Source organism: Osmia bicornis, chromosome 2 (assembly GCF_907164935.1).
Source record: "Osmia bicornis bicornis chromosome 2, iOsmBic2.1, whole genome shotgun sequence".
In the NCBI taxonomy this organism is placed as follows: domain Eukaryota; kingdom Metazoa; phylum Arthropoda; class Insecta; order Hymenoptera; family Megachilidae; genus Osmia; species Osmia bicornis.
Window position 1 is genome coordinate 13475074 of NC_060217.1, and position 18662 is coordinate 13493735.

The 18662-nt window shown below is 36.3% G+C and overlaps 3 protein-coding genes across 5 annotated transcripts in view; 1 reads left to right on the forward strand and 2 right to left on the reverse strand.

Annotated features, from left to right (window-relative positions):
- LOC114877151 (lutropin-choriogonadotropic hormone receptor) overlaps window positions 1-11658 on the reverse strand; it is a 23464-nt gene extending 11806 nt beyond the window's left edge. For both annotated transcript variants that reach the window (XM_029189369.2, XM_029189368.2), the window contains exon 1: window positions 10894-11658. In XM_029189369.2, the coding sequence (XP_029045202.1) occupies window positions 10894-11126 (233 nt within the window). In that variant the 5' untranslated portion in view covers window positions 11127-11658. The remainder of the gene's footprint in view (window positions 1-10893) is intronic.
- A 334-nt stretch (window positions 11659-11992) lies between these two features.
- LOC114877152 (DNA topoisomerase 3-beta-1) lies at window positions 11993-16081 on the reverse strand. Of its 2 annotated transcripts, XM_029189371.2 has the most exons (14): window positions 15651-16081; window positions 15362-15504; window positions 15086-15280; window positions 14856-15023; window positions 14648-14776; window positions 14453-14571; window positions 14178-14378; window positions 13897-14101; window positions 13642-13824; window positions 13356-13565; window positions 13081-13298; window positions 12784-13008; window positions 12440-12701; window positions 11993-12304 (listed from the first exon to the last, which is right to left on the reverse strand). In XM_029189371.2, the coding sequence occupies exons 1-14, from the start codon at window positions 15739-15741 to the stop codon at window positions 12098-12100; spliced, it is 2556 nt and encodes an 851-aa protein (XP_029045204.1). In that variant the 5' UTR covers window positions 15742-16081; the 3' UTR covers window positions 11993-12097. The 2 variants fall into 2 exon arrangements, with proteins under 2 accessions (XP_029045204.1, XP_046146014.1); XM_046290058.1 differs by lacking the exon at window positions 15651-16081 and having other exon boundaries at window positions 15086-15276; window positions 15362-15451.
- Window positions 16082-16302: 221 nt separating this feature from the next.
- LOC114877158 (charged multivesicular body protein 2a) lies at window positions 16303-18605 on the forward strand. Its single transcript, XM_029189384.2, has 5 exons — window positions 16303-16743; window positions 16919-17117; window positions 17184-17359; window positions 17439-17573; window positions 17666-18605. Exons 2-5 carry the CDS (start codon window positions 16950-16952, stop codon window positions 17868-17870), a joined length of 684 nt encoding a protein of 227 aa, XP_029045217.1. The 5' UTR covers window positions 16303-16743; window positions 16919-16949; the 3' UTR covers window positions 17871-18605.
- Window positions 18606-18662: the final 57 nt, after the last annotated feature.

Genomic DNA, 18662 nt, shown 5'->3' on the forward strand with positions numbered 1-18662 from the left:
GAGCGTAAAAAAGAAAATAGAGAGTGAGAAGAAGAAGAAGAAAGAATGCAAATAGTAGACAGTCGTAAAGTGAAAAATTTATTAGCTAACGTCGGTATTATACCGTCTATATTTTCAGAGCATTAAGAACGCATCGTCGAACGTTTCTGACGACCTATACTCTCCCCTGTTTAGAGTTCTTACAAATTCTCACCGGATCTATCCCAGACTCGTCGAGTTTATCACCGACTAATTCTACTTCGATAATCCACCACCTCGTTTGCCACACACGGGATACCTTACTGTTTCTGAATTAGCCGGCTGTTTTTTGAAACGACAAACACACTCGAACAGTGATTCTATATTTGTTGGTTCAAGTAGCAGCGTGCTCGATATCGGTAAATTTATGCGACCGTTAGGGGATATAAACCAGCGTGTAATTGATACCATTACCAGACGAAATAGCGTCAAATGGAAAATCAGCAGATAAATTACAGACTCTTGCAGATTTTCCCTTACGTTAACCTCGCGCGTATCCCTAGCAATATTTTCCGCGACTAATGCAGCGTACGGTGAAACGCTGGCAGTTTAAGCTACGAGTAAAGGAAACAGGATAAACCGAACGTAATTGCCTGGAAATCGTTCCTTCCTTTCAATTTGCATTTACGAGAAATTTTTCATAGCTTGACTGGTTAAAAATATAACTGAAGGGGTGATGTTAAAAATAGATGATATTTTGATAACTTAAAGGGTACAATGCTCGGTCATTTCCGTTCTGCACTTACTTCGATTATGATACATATACACATATGTACTGTAATCGACGTTTAAACCCCTTTCCGACGGATTTCCACGACACGCAAGGTCGCGTCAAATCGTGCAGGTGAACCGTGGTTCGAAAGTGAAAATCTCAACGTCTAGACGCGAATCACTTTCCCAGTTAACCTGGAATCGGTCGTTGCTCACGCAATGTTTTCTAGGACACACTCGGCCTCGAACAGTGCCATTAAAGCAACGATCGTTCGGATTATACACGGAGTTTCCACCGACCAGTCAGCGATATTTCGTTCCTGATAATAAATATCGGTATTCGATACTGTCACTCGGAATAATAATTCCTCGAATAAAGTGGCTCGCGCTACTAGCTACTCTCAATTCATTCGGAAGTTTTCGCCATTGATTAGCATAAAAATTCGATAAAACAACGTATTGCTTGATTCTTTATACCTTGCCCAACCTAGATCCGCGCATAGAAACGCTTCTATATTGTTTCGTTAAGTGAGGCAATCAATTTCGTTAATTAGGACATAAATTGTTCAGCTAAGACATTTGCATCGTTCCGTTCTATTTATGATTCACTTTGGACGACCATTTCCATTTCGTTTGCTCGGATTCGCGAAGATATATCCGCCTAGTTAACATTAGAAGGACTGCTCTGGTTATTTTGATTCAGGCTTATGGTTTCGTTATTTATTTTATGTAGTATACACATAATTAATAGTTTAATTAAGATCGGAGGATAATACGCCCCTCCTCTTTAGGGAGTCCGGCCATCGCGATGGTCATGACCCCTCCATTTCAGGGATCCGACCACCTTAGTGGCTAGGAGGCGACTAAAGAACTCAGGTGAGAGGGCCCTGTATTTATACGGCCCACTACCCCCACTCCTGCAAAACAGTGGCGGGGGAGCTACGCTAGTTGCCTATATAAGTCGTGTCGCGTGACCAAGAACCTTTTTGTCAGTTTGACATTTGAACGGTACACATATACTTCACGTACACGCGAATTCCAACAAATACATTCGGCAAATTAAAAATAAACTTGTATAATTCAAAACGTCACGTTACAATACAATTCGTTAACGAAGTGGCTGTTATATGAAACAAGATTTGCTCCATTTTATGTAACATTCATTCAATTTGTCCGCTGTTGGACGATTTCTATTCTGCTAGTCAGAACTGGGACATATTTATGGCTCTTTCATTTTCAGAATATTCTTACGAAGATAAAGTATGAGCTGAGAGACAGGAAAAATGGAGGATGCAATGAATTTTATTAGCTGGAAAAACATTCAATCTCGACAATTGAAATGAAAAATTCAAAAAGTTTCTTTATTTCTCATTTGATTTATAATCGAACAACGAAACAGTGAACTTATTCAAAAGGAGATGATGTTAAATTTTCATTATAATTCGTATTATAAGCAAAGTAATAGGAACTCTATCCTTATAAGAAATAGTATAATAACTTGATTCGAACAGGAGAGAGATCCCATAAGGTGGGAACAACTAACTTTTGATACAGTACGGTGATTAAGAAAGTTTGAAACTTATTCGATAGACTGTTCGTTGTTTTAATTGAATTTACCATGACTCGAATATCCTCGCATTCTCCTCTCTGCGAGCCAATCTGAACTTTGTCGATGAAATCATTCGCGAAACGAGATCCTTCACCAATGGGATCTTCAATTTCCTATCCTGTGAAAACAAACCTGCGTTCCCGATCGAATCCATCGAGTATAAATCAAGGATAGAAAAATTATAGAAATGCTAAATATAAATATAGTGTTCATTGCAAATGCTACAGAATTAATGATAGTGTAACTAAAGATAGACATTCCGTTCTAACTACAGTGAAACTTTAGGCAAACGAGTAGAGGCTTGTTGACCCAAAACATTTCATAAGAGTCATTCGCAGAGACGAGCGACAAATTGACGCAAAACTTCTCGACCTCAACGCTGTTCGTGAAAGTTGACTGCAATTAAAAGTTTGTCGTATCTAGTTGAGCATAAAAACGCACGTGTGAAAACGGTCAACAACTAAAGGGCCCTGAAAAAATTGCGAATTTTCTGAAACCTTTGGAAGGTAGTTAATTGTGTCAAATTATTTTTCATTGTCAATATGTTTGAAACTTGCTACGATGCTCAAGCCGCGTTAGTAGTATTAATAGTCAGTGGTCAGACACTACAGTAGTCCGGGTACATATTTGAGAGTACAGTTCTATACGCGTTGACTAGCACACTAGAAACAATCATATCTAATGCCATAAATGATATTAATTATCATTATTGATATCGCGGGGGTGATCGATAACCGGTAGCGCAAATTAGATATGGAAAAATATTATTTTGAATAACATTTTTATAAAATAGAAAACAGAAAGATTGAAATTGGAAATTTGATCTATTACTAATAATTAAGATTTCGATAAGTCTTCCAAGACCTTGATTCGTTCCGAGCTTATTTCAAGTTACAAACGAAACTTTCTCGGGACAGTATAACAATGTGGCTTTGGATGCCAAAAGCGTGCGTGACACGAATATTGAACATCGATTCAATATGCTTACTCGAAGCCTGGAATAAGTCCTCTTCTCCTTGATATATCCGGTAAAACACGAGATTGAAGTTTCGAGTAGGTCAGGTAATACGATTGCCCTGTTGGCTTTAAACTTCCACGGACGAATAAACTCGTAATTATGTCACCCTGGGTAGATACCTATGCACTCGTGTACAATCGAGTGCAATATCTTCGGAGAAGCGAAGGATATTTCAGGGAGAGCCAGGCACAATAACAAATTCAATTACTGAATTCATGTATTCTTTTCAAACATGCTAAAGAGATAAATATACGAGCAGAGTAATATTGTGTCAAGTTGTTCGGTTATACTTAGCAGAGGATGTATTAAGGATCGTCAGCTTTCGCTCATGAAAAATTGACGTAATATTACGTTAATGGGTGTTGGCTTTCGCTCATGAAAAGATGCATTGCTACGTCATCGGTGTTAATGGAAGGTTTTTCAACAGAACCGCAAAAGGGACACCGATCATTTTCGATAATCAACTCACCATTATTCTCCTTTGATATTTTCTCAATTATTTTAAATTGATATTCCCAAGTGAATTAATCTTTGAATAACGAACCATCGACGGGGTGACGATTTATAAACAGGAACAAAGTTCGGTTTAATATAGGAAACATTAAGATAGGAGAAAAAGTAGCACGAACCGATGGTTGTTTGCATCGTTCGCGCGAAATCAATCCGAATAGATAACAGAAATTCGCTTCGGATCCCACTAGACCATTGTCGTATGAAAGTTTTTATACGACGGTCAAACTTTCCGGATACACTCGTGAAAAATGATGGATCATAAACAAGAGACGGATTTTTCTATGCTTCCAATGGATTCTGTCACGAGAGGAACAAAATCGATTGGAACCATCGTGTTCTCCATTTCCAAACTTTCCTCTTTTTTTTATTACTTTAAAAATCTCTCGATGGTTTTCTCTCATTGTTACGTTGTTAAAATATTAAGCTGGTATGAAAAATACAAATCTTGTTGCACCGTTCAAACTTCATTTGGAACTTTTTTAAATAAAGTTATAATCCCAAATGTAGTTTAGGAAATTTCATATAACTTTGTTAGAGATGCGGTTAACGAAACGAGCTAGTAAACAGTATACCTAAACTTCCTTTCTCAACTTTCTGTCCTAGATCACCGAACGCAAAATTTAACGATCGTACTTTACAGTATATGTATATAGTTACGATACTGAACCTGAAGTTTTCTTTTTATTTCTAAACTAACGCCCCAATTCTTGCTGCAGCATTAATCTTTACCGTTAGCTAAACCAGACACAAAACGATATACGTGAAGTTGTTCTAAACTTACACCTTCCTAGATTTGCCCCATTAATCTCGGATAGTTCCTTTGTTTATTTGCTATATCTTCCTGGGTATTAATTCCAATTCGCTATAATTCCTTCTTCTCCTATAAAAACAGAATTCCTTCTTCAACAAACATTTCAAACTTGAAAATTTGTGAATTCCAATTTTACATAATCATCGGCGACCTGTTAACAACGTTCGCTTTTAAGAGAAATAGTACGGGTATATTTTTTTATCGTCTCTCGTATTTGCTGAATGAGATGGTAGAAAAAGGAGGTATTGCGATGAAATGCAGAGAGACAAGGCGGATGTCTTATTCGAGACAGGATCCGTTCGATGAAATGACAGATCTTTGCTCGTTTCCATGCTTTTACGGATCCCTGTGCGTCGATCGATACCATCTTAACCGGTTAAACACGATTCGAGGGGTCAGGAAAACTTGAACAAAGTTGATCGACTGTCGGGAATTGTTAGCTTCCGGAAGATCTTGCGAAAAGCTTCTCAAGGTCTCGCTGATACGAGACAAACGTCCAGGAAGCATCGAATAGGAAAATTTAAGGGTCAATTCAGTCGAAGAATCTAAAAGTCTTATATCAGAGAAAGAAGAGATTGATCAAATTTCCTAAGCGAAGTATCTACCTCAGACCACCAAGGAAGAAAGTCATGATGAAACGAGGAAGACTCGGCTTATTTTTTACCGAAAAATCAATAAATCCTGTATTTTGATGAATTCTTCATCTTACATGAAATGGATCGATGTTTACTTGTCAGTAAGATACGGTGCAGTTCGTATAAGGAAGGAGCGAAGGGAAAAATTAATAGCGCAGGTCAGAATGATCGATTGCTTTTGGTAACGGAAGTGGACGCCATGGAATCGCTTCTTTTGAAATTCATAAACGCACTGTTCCGGCTATTAGTCATCGAAGGAAGAAAAATTGATTCTGACGATAAGATTATGGGGGTCGTTTAGAGGGAAGCAACGCGGTGATTACATTTCTCTTAATAGCGAGGGGAATTTCTGATAATGAAATTGGAAATTTTCCAATTGGTTTTCAGTTTTCTAATAAAAAGCTTAATAATTACCAAAGGACAAACTCTAAAATTTGAAAGAATTTCGAGAAATTTTGCTTCTTAAAGAACAGCGGGATTCTTCCATAGAATCTCATTGTTTCTATGTGGTTTCTGTGTTCTCTGCACATTTCCACACATCGATCGAGCCGGCTTACGCACGCGCATCCCGTTTCTATAGTTATGAAAGAAAAGATACTTTTTTAATGTTACCGACCACCTTGGTGATAACCTTCCTTAATAGATTCCGATCGACACGCAAAACGAACGAGTTTCGCATTAATAATATCCCTCGCCCTCTTCTAATCTTGTCGACAGGATAAATTCTTAATCTTTCTGAATTAATATCAAGTTTGTGCTGCCGTAAAAGAATAATGCGAAGGCGATGAAAATCAACATTTGCTTCTAAAAAGAAAGAGAATCAATAAAGGTAGAACGTGTATACCTGGATTATTTAAAGAGCTTTAAGGATTTATACGTCGAACTTGAACTTCAATTGCTTCTTGGTTGCGGTTTAAGAATAATTGAAAAGATCCATCTGTCAGGGTATTTCATGCCATTACCCAAGAATCAAAACATGTTTTCTTCCTGGATACTTGTAGACGATTTTTTATTAGAGAGCCAAACAATGTTTCCTATGTTCTGTGTTTTTGGTGGTAAAAGCAGAGAGCGTTTAGCGACACTAAAAACGCATCTAGGAAGCTGCTACTTAAATACACATACGTATTTTCTTTGGATCAGTACACGTACAAAGTACACTATGCTATCGATTCTTCCTATGCGAGACCAGGACTAAAGTTACTACGAAAGCTTTCCTTTGTCCTCGATCTGCTCTTGATACGCGTCATGATTCAATGGAGCTTTTCTTTTCTGAATCCCATGGAAAAGTAAGTCGTCGAGTCTGAGATAGACTCCTGGACTTTCTTTCCAAGCAAAATATTGAAACTTTCATTGCCATTCGAGAGGAAATAAATCCTTCTCTATGATCTTGTCGAGTAGAAATTTTCGCCTCGTTATGCAACAATTATGTCACCTCGATGATATACAACTTGAACTTGATTATCATGAATTAAACATCGAAGGTAGAACTACCGATGATTGAATACACGCGATAATTCGTTTGAGTGTCGTCTAAAATATAATGGAAAAGAAAGATATATGTGGTTTCATTTAAAGAACTCAAAGTGACCCTGGTTTCGCTATGAACACAAACTATTTTCAAATTTTTATTATTGCTATCTTTTTATTACACTTGGTATCGATAAATTTTTGTTACGACGAAACCTCTTTTCAATGACTTATTGTCAGTATAAAAATTACATTCTACGCGATTGTGTTTCCGGTCCAATGTCCATGAAACGGAAATACAAAGTGTTAAAGTGTTAAAAACATATGGAAGCTATAAATTTTTACCATGCTTAAAATATACGGCTGGTGATGTTTTTATTATCAGAAAGCTGTTTAATAGTTTTCCATAATTAAGGTTTTGCTGCAAGGTATTATGGGTTTGATATCTGATAGAGTAACATAAACATCTAGAAGGCCCGAAGAAAGCTATTAATCATGTTGGTCACGTTCGTGACGTGAATCGCGTGTACATGACGTTATTGTGAAAGTAATTCCACTGACCATTGCCAAATTCGACCCATTTGCCTGCACGGAAAAGGAATATTTCGAAATTTGATTATTATCCCATATGATCCGGCTTTCGAGCATGCTCGTTTGAAAATATTTAAGCCTCGAGCATTTTCATTCAATTTCCTTCAAGAAAAAAAAAAACCAAGAAACACCTGATAACAGGTAGTATTGTCGTAACTCTGAAATAATTAGAAAATTTTGCTTGGCAAGAAGTAAGAATTATCTTAAAAGCAACAAAGTGAAAGTCTGCGTAGTGATTAACGAACTAATGATCACGTAGTATAGTACGAGAACTAACGAATGAAATCGTTGATGAGTAAGGGAAATTTTTGTAGATTATTATCAAAATTAAAATTAACTTTCCTATAGAAATTGAAGCTGCACCCATCCGCGTTAAGAGGGTTTTCAGGAAAAAATAATTTGCAAGAAATGTCGCGATTCAGAGTGACGGAGAATCATTGAAAAGGCACGTGTGCTCGCGATGAACTCGTTTTCGAGCGCAGCCTGAGCGTGGCCTAAGAAAAGTGATGTATCCGGTACAGATGTGACACGAATATTTCCGGATTGCCGGCTCGATCGGCTTAAGTCTGCTCGAGATTCTTTCACGACGCTCGAATTGATATCGCCAAGACGTGATTCTTTGTTTTTTCATTTATGAGCGCCTTTCATCGAGATGACACTCCGAACGTGTCACGCCCGTCTACGTTTCCCTGGATTTTTCAACTTTTCACCCGATCTCCAGGAATCTGGATAGTTTATCCTGACCCATATCGCGACTCGTCACTCGGATGGAATCTGGCACGGAATGCTTGATTTTCAGAAATTTTTCTTCCACGCGATTCTTCATTCATTATAACGTGTTCTCTGTCGCGGAGGTCATCGGTAACTGACACTAGGAATTTTCTCAAAAATGCAAATTTAAGTAACTTAAAATACAAAATCCGAGTCCGTATCTTGTGATATCAATGGAAATTTTATTAAATGATAAAATATACTTTAGGTAGACTTTACACCTTATAGATATTTCATATCTGTGATTATACGAAATTAAATGGCTTAACTAGCAATGATCGCGTTAAGACGATTAAAATTTTTTTGTCTAATACAAAAAGTATTAGAAATTTTTATCATACTTCTTCAATATAAATGTTATTCGCACACTATTAGCAGGTATACGATAACGAGACGTGCTCTAATTGAAATCGAAATGGCTTCTAAAGCATCCTACGATCAACTTCGTAATTACGAGCGACAGTAAGCTTTAAGGAAACTTATCGAGCCTGACAATGATGTTTTAGCGTAATTACGCGCCACGCGAGCAGGATAACTACCATAGGTCGTTAGAACATCGATAAACTTTTTCCCTCTAACACCGTACATCTTGATTCTATACGTATAACGAATTAATTAATCTACGTTAATTGATAATATCGATTTCCTTACCACGGATTTGTACTAAACGGATAAGGCAAAATACGAGAGGATGAGTCGTCAGGTTGAAGCGTAAAGAATGAAATTTATCGGGGGAATAACGGCCAAGGAAGCGCGAAAAACGTAAGTAGCATAACATAAATTTTTCTCGAAGGAAATCCAGTTTCTGGCAATCGTTCCGCGATCAACAGTTGCTCCATTTATTACATAAAGACAGCTCTACATCTGCCCTTTCAGCGACCGATATCTCGCCGCGTTAGGGGCCGATTAATTTCCCGCTCGCCGAAAAATAAATCAGGACCGTTTTAAAAGCGCAGCGGCAAGTTGCGTTGCTGCACGCCGCAACATCGAAAATATTTATAGAAAACCGTGCTCGCTCTCGGCTGGAAAGGAACAGAGATCGCGGCCGAAACTTTTCATTCATCCTTTAACGTCGACGCCACCGTTAAAATTTCTAATTATAAGTTTAATTTGAAAAAATTTAAGCCGTTAAATAATGACGAAAGAAATCACGAGGGTAGGTACTGTTTCTTGGTCGATTTACCAACCGCTGTGAAAAGCGATAACAGCTAATAATTTCCAGCGATTCCAATTTCCAGTCTACTAAGCAGTCCGCGAATTAATCTCGACGAGCAGCATCGATTAATCAGCCGATTCACCGGAGCGGAAGATAAATTACTCCTCTTTTCAAGTGTCCTCCTCCTCTCGGCTTTCACGCGATCTTACTACTTTTTTCAAATCGACCTTCTCTCAGAAAACTCGACCAGAACGAAAGCTCTTTGAGAGACGTTGAAAGGTATCCGTGTCTCTACTCGATCATCAGGATACTTTGAAGATTCAAGAAGAAGAAATCAGTACGCGAACGGCTACATAAATTTCTCGTTGTTTCCTTGATCCTAAACGGTATTCTATAAAATATCGACTGTCTTCCAGTGAAGAAGGATCAACCTCTAGCTATGTAGGTCGCGACGTCACTCTACTTGTACGGGATTATGCTTTTGCCTTTAGAAAATCTTCCTTCTACGCGTAAAGGCTCGTTCCTTTATTCTTGGAAACGTTCGTCATCGAGCGTAATTTCTTACGTATCCTATTTAACCCTTTTACGGATTACGGGGGTGTAGTGATTCTATGCTAAGAATTTCAAAGTCAACTTCTCTAAACCAGACCTTTTCGCTAAACTTAATTTTCCTTTTTGTTTTCCTTATTTCGCGGCACAATTGTAGCCCCAACCACGTTTCCGGAAGGACAATTGTTATAAAAATATCTCTCCCTTCGACGCGACATTTATTTCCTATAATTATATCTCTTACTCTGCATGTTGATTATTATTTTTTTAAACATATACATTTCTAAGGAGAGCTAAGGAGAAATAACGATAATAACGATAAAAGAAACAAAACGGAAATAGACTCGCGTAGTAGTATGCACCGTAGCAAGTCAGACGAGGACAGCCGGGACTCTGCCTCACTCTGCGAGAAAACTACGGTTAAGTTGTTTCGAAGAATACTTTCGGATGGAATTCAGGCCAGGAAAAAGCTTGAATCGCGTGTCGTTCGTTTTTTCTTGCCGTTTTCAAACTGGCCGAAAGATTTCGCACGATCAACATGGTTATACCTTTTGCTCTTCGACCATGGAATCTCTTTCATCTCGCTTTCGTTTCGTATATATATATGATAGAACTTTGTAACATATAGATATGCATGCAATACTCTTTAGAATAAAATTTAAATACTAATTTATTAATGTTAATTCATGAATAAAATTCCTTGTTTTGAAATCTGATACTAAGTAAGCGAGAGAAGCGCATAACCTATACATATAAAAGAAATATTAATGGCGGTTAAATTTCAAATTTGAAAATATTCGCGGTTTCAATTCTTTCTGAATTCGTGCTACGCATTCGAATATTGTTCAGTTTTTAAAACGTTCTAGATCGATTCGAGTATCGTTCGATACAAGGCTTAAATGACAATAAGATTTAAAAAAAATGAAGAAAAGTAACACGATCTTGCGTGCATCGTTAATCTCTGATGCACCTGAAGTGAAGCGAAAATCCGTCGCAATAAGACGCCCGTGAGAACACATGCGTATATCGTGAACGTGTACTCACAGTCTTGTAAGGTTGACACTGGATGGGAGTACGGTGACATCGAGAGGTTCCAGGATGGACAGGAAGCCAGCACCGCGACAGGTGACCTCTCGTCCATCGGCAGTGACGTTGCAGGTTTCCAGGACGACCGGTCCGTTCAAGGATCCCGGCTGCTCCTCGGCGGAGCAAATCCGGCAAAGGAACATTGTCAGAATGACAGCAGCAGCGGTGCCGCGACAGGACTGCGTGCACATGCCGGCCACCTTGGTAGCTTTTCTTCCTTCCTTCCTTCAGCCGGAGTCGCCGCGCCCAGGACACGTTTTACCTTCACCGCATTATATTTATCAATCGCACTTCGAGACGCGTGTTCCCTCGACGAGCGAGAAGACGTGTACACAACACGGCATAGAAAGAACGCGGCGTGTTAGAGCTTACAAAGCTCGCGAATCAGGCAACGCGCGCGCACTTGCCCCCCTTCGACTCGTTTCGACCGACAGATCAACACGCTACGAGCAACGGTTACCGACTGACGCTGCTCGCCTACGTGCGTAGCTACGCTACTTCGCACCCCTTCCCCCACCACTCTCGCAATTACCGCCTCGAGCCAATCAACTTTCTCCGCGGAACGCTACCGATACCATCTGTAATAGAAACTCGCGATGATCGGCACTTCGCGACCGTATTCTCCCGTATACAGAGTGTTTTTTAACTCTTCTAACATAAGGAAATGGGGGGTTCCTGGGGTGATGTACCAAAAAATATTGTGTGGACCGTGTCCAACCGGAACGTTCCGACAAAGTAACTATGACCTAAAAATGAACTAAATATTTGTTAAGGAAAATTAATTAACAACAAATATTTATTTAGTAAATATACGAAATAATAAACTTTATCTTTTCAATTTAGCAACTTGGGTGCCGATGTCCTGCCGTTTAAATTTCGTATAAATAAGATACTGCGCCATCTCTAGGCTATGCACTAAAACATTCAAAAATAGCAACCGGTAACCTTACATTTCCGAGGAGACTGTCGTTATTATAAAATGCATCGGATATTTTTTAATCCAAAAATAATTAAAAGTTAAAAAAATTAATATGATTAGTATATACGAATTGTTGAGTTAAGGAATATATTCATATTTATTTTCATGATTATATGCTCGTGTCCGTGTTAAACTGTAAGTAAGGAAATTGGAACAGCTATGTGATTCATCTACAAATGATCATTATACAAAATATGCAGCCAGTTGGGCCATCTTATCTTTTGGAGGACGTGGTTTACCCCGGCTGCGACCTTTAGCATGGCCACGACCACGAGTCGTAACCGGTTTCGAAGCGACGGCACGATGCTTCTCTACGAGAGGCATAAAAGCTGGTGTGCAAAAAACGCAGCCAGTCATTTCCGTGGCTTCGTTAGGAAGTTTACTTTTTTCCTGCAATTGAGAAAAAATTACAGTTTTAATACTTAAAAAATATTCATACTAGTGTACTTGTATGTCAATTAATGGAATCATCTAAATACGAATAATTTTTCCTTTTAATGTGACACCCAAGATTCATTACTTTACCTGTTTATATTCTACAGTTACTAATTGAGCTCCACAGTCACAGACATCGGTATCAACCGTTACCTTGTGAGCATTTTCGAATAAATGAATAATAACGTCACAACGATTGCATCCAAGTTTCCATTTCGGTGCAGCCGAAGGATCCAGTACAAGTATACCCGTGTCACATTCCAGACAACTGGATATACCATTGGAATTCATACCGTGCGGGCACGTAGGATGTGTGCACGAATTACAACCGCTCGTTCCTTTCTTCATATCCCTGATATTTACCAATGCATCCATGAATTGTAATTATAATTTAATATTGTCTTTAGAAGGTTCGAATGTAAAAAAAAAATTACCTAAATGGCGGATTGTTGTAACAATATGGACAAAACGTGTAGCTTTTACCTCGTGCCCCGGTAGACCACGAAAGTAATTCGAAATCGTCCAATGGACATTTAAGTTCTTTGTAAATTCGAATGTTACCATTTTGCGGAAGGTTATACGTTTCATTGCAATGAGCGCAATGCATCCTCGACGGTTTTGTTTGGATATATTTCATATAACGCCGACATTTCCCGCATCTAAATGTTGAACAGTATTAGAAAAAAATACAAGATAAAATATCTAACTGTGTATTGTAAGTACTTCATTACCTGGAATGCGCTTTTCCTGACGCAGAAAGGGGAGAAAAGGAAACTTCAAACAACTGATCCATTGCTTCTATACTCTTTACAAAATAATGAAATTTTTGTTTGAAAATTTCCACGGTATGCAGCAGCACTGCGTGAAAGTCTGCTCGACCCTGAGCTATTAGATTCAACTGTTCCTCTACTGCAGACCTCATTGTAGGTAAAACTAACTCGGGATCTATCTAATGTCGAATGAAAAATTAATACATGAATTTTATACTTGTAAGATGAATATATACCTTTTGATATCCATGAACCAGCACAATTCCTAGTGATGTAGGAACTAATTTCCTACCAGCTGCAACATTTACATAGTTTCGCGTACATATATTATTTATATGTACTGGAATAGAGGCATCCGTTCCAATCCCGTGCTTTTCCATAAGAGATATCAATTCAGCTTCGGTTAAATAATCTGGAGGTTGCGTATAGCATTCCAATAACTTTGTCTGTAGTATTAGTGAAAAAATAAATCGTTACAAATCAATTAATCCATAAGATCAATACGAATTTTATGTTTACAACCTCTTGTATATTAACTTTCTCGTTGACTGTAAATTTCGGTAACGTATCGTTACTTCCAAGTGCTTGCCAGGTAAGTATACTGGTATAACCAGGATCTATTAAACTGTGACCATTTGCGGTAAAAATTTCCATTCCTATTTCAAATTTAACTGTTGTACTTAAGTACCTACAGTCAGGAGCCAACTATAAAGTATAAAACATATAAATTTTTCAACGCCAATGAATCTTTTAATACATTAAATCAGCTGTATTTACTGTAGCGATAAAATGTCGAGTTATATAATCGTATAATCTCCACGAATCTCCATCGAGCTCACTGCGCGTAGCGTGTTTCATGGGTGTAATAGGAGGATGATCTCCAACATCGTGTCCTTTCTTTGGTCTATTGATACCAGTCATCAGTATTTTACGAACTTGATCTCCCCAATCAGGATTGTTTTGCTGTTGTTTCAACGCCGCGCTGAATTGCAAATATTACTGCATTTATTTCAGACGAAATAAAAATATGAGGGCAATTAACATTTTATTCATCTTACGGTAAATCGAAATTCTCCGGGTATAATGTTGTTTCAGTTCGAGGATAACTTATGTAACCCTGTGTATAAAGACGTTCTGCAATTTGCATAGCATGATGCGGACCCATTCCTAAACCTGAACTAGCTACTCTCATCAATTCCACTGTGTTTAAAGCTATAGGTCGTGATTTCGTTTTTTCTGTACTTTCTATACTTATAACGCTATATTATCAAAGATAATAAATATTATTTTATGCATTGCTGTTTCATTAACTACAAGTATTGCTAGCACTTACGTTGCTTGTTCATATTCTTTAACATGACTTAAGAACATATTTGCTATTTCCTTATCAAACGACCGTACACGACTCCAACTTAGGATAATATCTTGTCCTTCAGAAGATTTAACTGTAACCTTGAAGATATCTTTTTTTTTCATACTCAATCATTAAAGTATTCTATTTTACCATTTAAATAATAAAACACTATACCTGCAGAACCCAGTATGGATCTGGCTTGAAAGTTTGAATTTCATCATGCCTCTGCACACAAAACCCTAGTGTTGGTGTTTGGCATGGACCATAAGAAATAAGAGATGCATCTAAATCTCCATACTTCCCCTAAACAAAAAAGGAAAAAATAGAAGATGAAAGTAAAGTACAGCAAACATAAGAAGTCATTGGTTTATAATTTTTCTACCTGAAAGAATTTAGTTTGAAACCTAGTAAAAGCACAACCAATTCTTAAATCTAGTTCTTGTCTAGCATCAACACTTTTTGCCTCATTTTCATTAGGTTTTATCAAGTTTGCTAATGCAGCCTTTATATCTTTCTCTGTAATAGCAGAGAATCTTGCCCTCCAAATGTCCTGCGATAAATATACAATTTATAGGATTATTCAGGACAATATTAATGTTACAGAATACCTACATTTGGGTTTAATCTCCTGTTCATGCCTTGCTGTACCGCATATATAACTTCAAAGCAGATATTTTCACCTTCTTTGTCACAATCTAACCATAATACTAAATAATCGCAATGGGCTCCTTCTTTAGCCAAAAAATAAGGGATTTTCAATTTAGGAACTGCTTCTTTCTTTTCAGTTGGACAGGAAAATAACTCTGCCTTAAACACAACAATAAATAAGATGAAAACATATATAAAGAATACATTAATATTTTATATAATTATATATCTTTTTCTTACAGGATCAACTTTATCCCAGTTGTTATATTTTCCAATGAAATCTAACGTCATGACATGACCACAGACAGAGGTCATCTTAAAGTTTACAGTTTCAGATTTGAATTGACCTACCCATTCGTGCACTGAACAAGATCCATTTAAACCTGAAATTCATTTCTTATTAGCGATTATAGTGTAAAATATGAATAATTTTGTAATTCAGAATAAATCATTTATGATACATCACTATATTGAGAAGTGTAAGTTATGAATTATGAATAAAATGAAATCTCACAAAAACTTAACCTACCTTTTCTGGTCGTGCATCGACCATTACTTAAAATATTAGCTAGCGAAGCTCCCAGAGATGGCTTTTCAGCTACCATCAAAGCTGTCTTCATTTTTGCTAAATTTTTCTTATAACAGATTTATCTTTACAAAGAAATCTCAAATTTTGCCACAAGAAGACTAATGATACACGCAAAAACACTTATTGTGGGAGATCGCAAGCATCACGTGTAATACATTTCAAGATTATTGAATTTTCTTTCGAACTTATTACCAATTTTATCTTTTAATTCTCTTATTTCTGAAATACATATCTCTTTCTGAATATTAATTGAAATGCAAGGATGAAATCAACCACCTATTTTTTGACATGATGTAAACCACTGACTGCACATTCAACAGGACTGGACATGCTTTTATTCCCGAGAAGTAATAATTTTAGGGATTCTAGACACAGTCAGGTGAGGTTCGATCTACATGTACAGAGCCAAAAATATTATCAAATTTATAAAAATTATCAAAATAATTGATTGACAAACTTGTACTTTAAAAAGACCGCTATAAATCAAATATTTTTAAATTCGATCCTCGCGCCGTCTATGCAAAATGGTGGTCTTTTTAAAGTACAAGTTTGCCAATGAATTATTTTAATAATTTTTATAACTTTAATAATTTTTTTGTTCTGTATATGCAGATCGAACCTCATCTGAGGGTGTCTGAAAACCCTAAAACCTGTACTCTTCTTTTACATCTCTCGTAACTGTCTTTAGTTAACCATAAATTGCATTCCGATACAAATTGTTTGCACATTTCTTTGTAATTTGATAATTTACGAAGAGACAAATGATCAGACCCTTGCATACAATATTCTATGATATATTTTTAATACTGATAACATTCGAAATGTCAAAATCAAGTGAAATATATAGCTATATGTAACAGTGGTTGCAATCATTTTGGCGTTGTGACTCATACAGTCTGTCAGTTCCGAATAATCGGATCGTATTCTTGAAGCTAACATTTTAACCTAACAAAAGTTAATTCTAAAATACAAAAGCGTACTGTCACAACATTTTTAGGTTTAGCTTTTGATATATAGCATTATAATAGTTCAGGTAACTTTTACAATGTTAAATTTATGCTATTCTTACTATATCAAAATAAACATCAGTACCTATCTTTTACTTGTAATCATTCCTTTCAGGATCATTTGATAAAAATAGTTAGAAATGCTTCCAAATTAATTCATATTAACTTTTATGAGAATTTATATACTCCTGTTGATTTCAGTAAATAGGGTTGTCATATTCTCTTTGCAACCATGGAATGGCTATTTGGAAAACGGATTACTCCTGAGGAAATGCTGAGGAAAAATCAGAGAGCTTTAAATAAAGCTATGCGGGACCTTGATAGAGAAAGAATGAGAATGGAACAACAGGAGAAAAAGATTATTGCAGATATAAAAAAGCTAGCCAAGGATGGGCAAATGGTAACCTAAGATTATCTTGTAAAATTTCTTTATATTGACAAATACTCATTGTTAATGATTTAATAGGATGCTGTGAAAATTATGGCTAAAGATCTTGTAAGAACTAGACGTTATGTAAAGAAATTCATGTTAATGAAAGCAAATATTCAGGCAGTTGCTTTGAAAATCCAAACATTACGTTCACAAAATACAATGGCTCAAGCAATGAAAGGAGTAACAAGAGCTATGCAGAATATGAACAAGTAAGAACACTTATTTCTTTAAAATTAGAATCCAGAAATACTGTGATCCTTTGTACCTAAAAATTATCCATTTTAACAGGCAATTAAATCTTCCTCAAATACAAAAAATACTGCAAGAATTTGAAAAGCAGTCAGAAATAATGGATATGAAAGAAGAAATTATGAATGATGCCATAGATGATGCAATGGAAGATGAGGGTGATGAAGAGGAAAGGTAGTTGTCTAGCTACTGGATTAAAATATTTTTTTTTTTAAGTAATCTTACCACTATTCAACACTTGTACCATGTTTATTTTATTTTCTTAGTGATGCTGTCGTGTCACAAGTCCTGGATGAGTTGGGTTTGCAACTAACAGACCAACTATCTGGTTTACCCCAGGCATCTGGTTCACTCAGTGTAGCAGGTTCAAAACAACCAGTTGCAGCTGCTGCAGGAAGTGATGAAGGTGGAAATCTTACAGATGCAGATGCTGACCTACAAGCTAGACTTGAAAATTTACGGCGGGAATAAATATATTTAACATTTTAGAGCTGAGATATGTATAAAGATAAAAAAAAAATTCATTTTATAAAAATAGTTAAGTTTATACGCTCTATAGTTATAGTTCGAGATACGAATGTTTTATTACAGCGCTTGTTCACCAATTCATCTGAAACATGAAAAAATGTTGCTTTTATGATTGCATAAAATGATTCCTCGTAAAATCATAAAATATTATATACAAAGGGGAAGAACTGTAATTACCGGAATTGCTTAATAAGCCCGTTGTTACATTTTCTATAAAAATCAAACAACTTTATAATAACGTAAAAGGTTCGATGTTTTTTGAGGTTTCTGTGCATATTTTTTTGCACAAGGCAATTTGTAAAATCAACTTATATTTAAAATACCTGTTAAGTATACTGTAATAAATACTTAATTAACGTATTTTGATAAATATATGTACATAGTTTTATTTGAGAACTAATAGTTTACATATATGTACATATATGCTTTTATTTTTTTTAGCAGATATTGTACATTTACTGTAAAAGTATATAAAAACAGTTTAATAATTTTTGTAAAAAAATAATCGGATGATATAATATTGTATGCATGAAATACAATACAATTAAGTTTTCTCATTGCACTTATTGAAACTGAATGTTTCAGTGTTAAAAATAATGCTAAGTATACAATGTTAAAAAATTATATGCAGCTATATAATTCAGGCACAATTAATAAATTAATTATACACTAACAAGATTACTGATTATCATGCAATAAAACTGGTAATAATTCAATAATCCCAAATAAAAAATA

Excerpts from the sequence above, each read along its gene's own strand:
- LOC114877158 (XM_029189384.2), top strand. The coding sequence starts at position 16,950 with ATGGAATGGCTATTTGGAAAACGGATTACTCCTGAGGAAATGCTGAGG. Across the intron at positions 17,118-17,183 it reads TAGCCAAGGATGGGCAAATG|GATGCTGTGAAAATTATGGC; the intron begins GTAACCTAAGAT and ends ATGATTTAATAG. Across the intron at positions 17,360-17,438 it reads GCTATGCAGAATATGAACAA|GCAATTAAATCTTCCTCAAA; the intron begins GTAAGAACACTT and ends CCATTTTAACAG.
- LOC114877152 (XM_029189371.2), bottom strand. The coding sequence starts at position 15,741 with ATGAAGACAGCTTTGATGGTAGCTGAAAAGCCATCTCTGGGAGCTTCG. Across the intron at positions 14,777-14,855 it reads TTCAAACTAAATTCTTTCAG|GGGAAGTATGGAGATTTAGA; the intron begins GTAGAAAAATTA and ends TTTTTTGTTTAG. Across the intron at positions 14,102-14,177 it reads CCGGAGAATTTCGATTTACC|CGCGGCGTTGAAACAACAGC; the intron begins GTAAGATGAATA and ends TTTGCAATTCAG.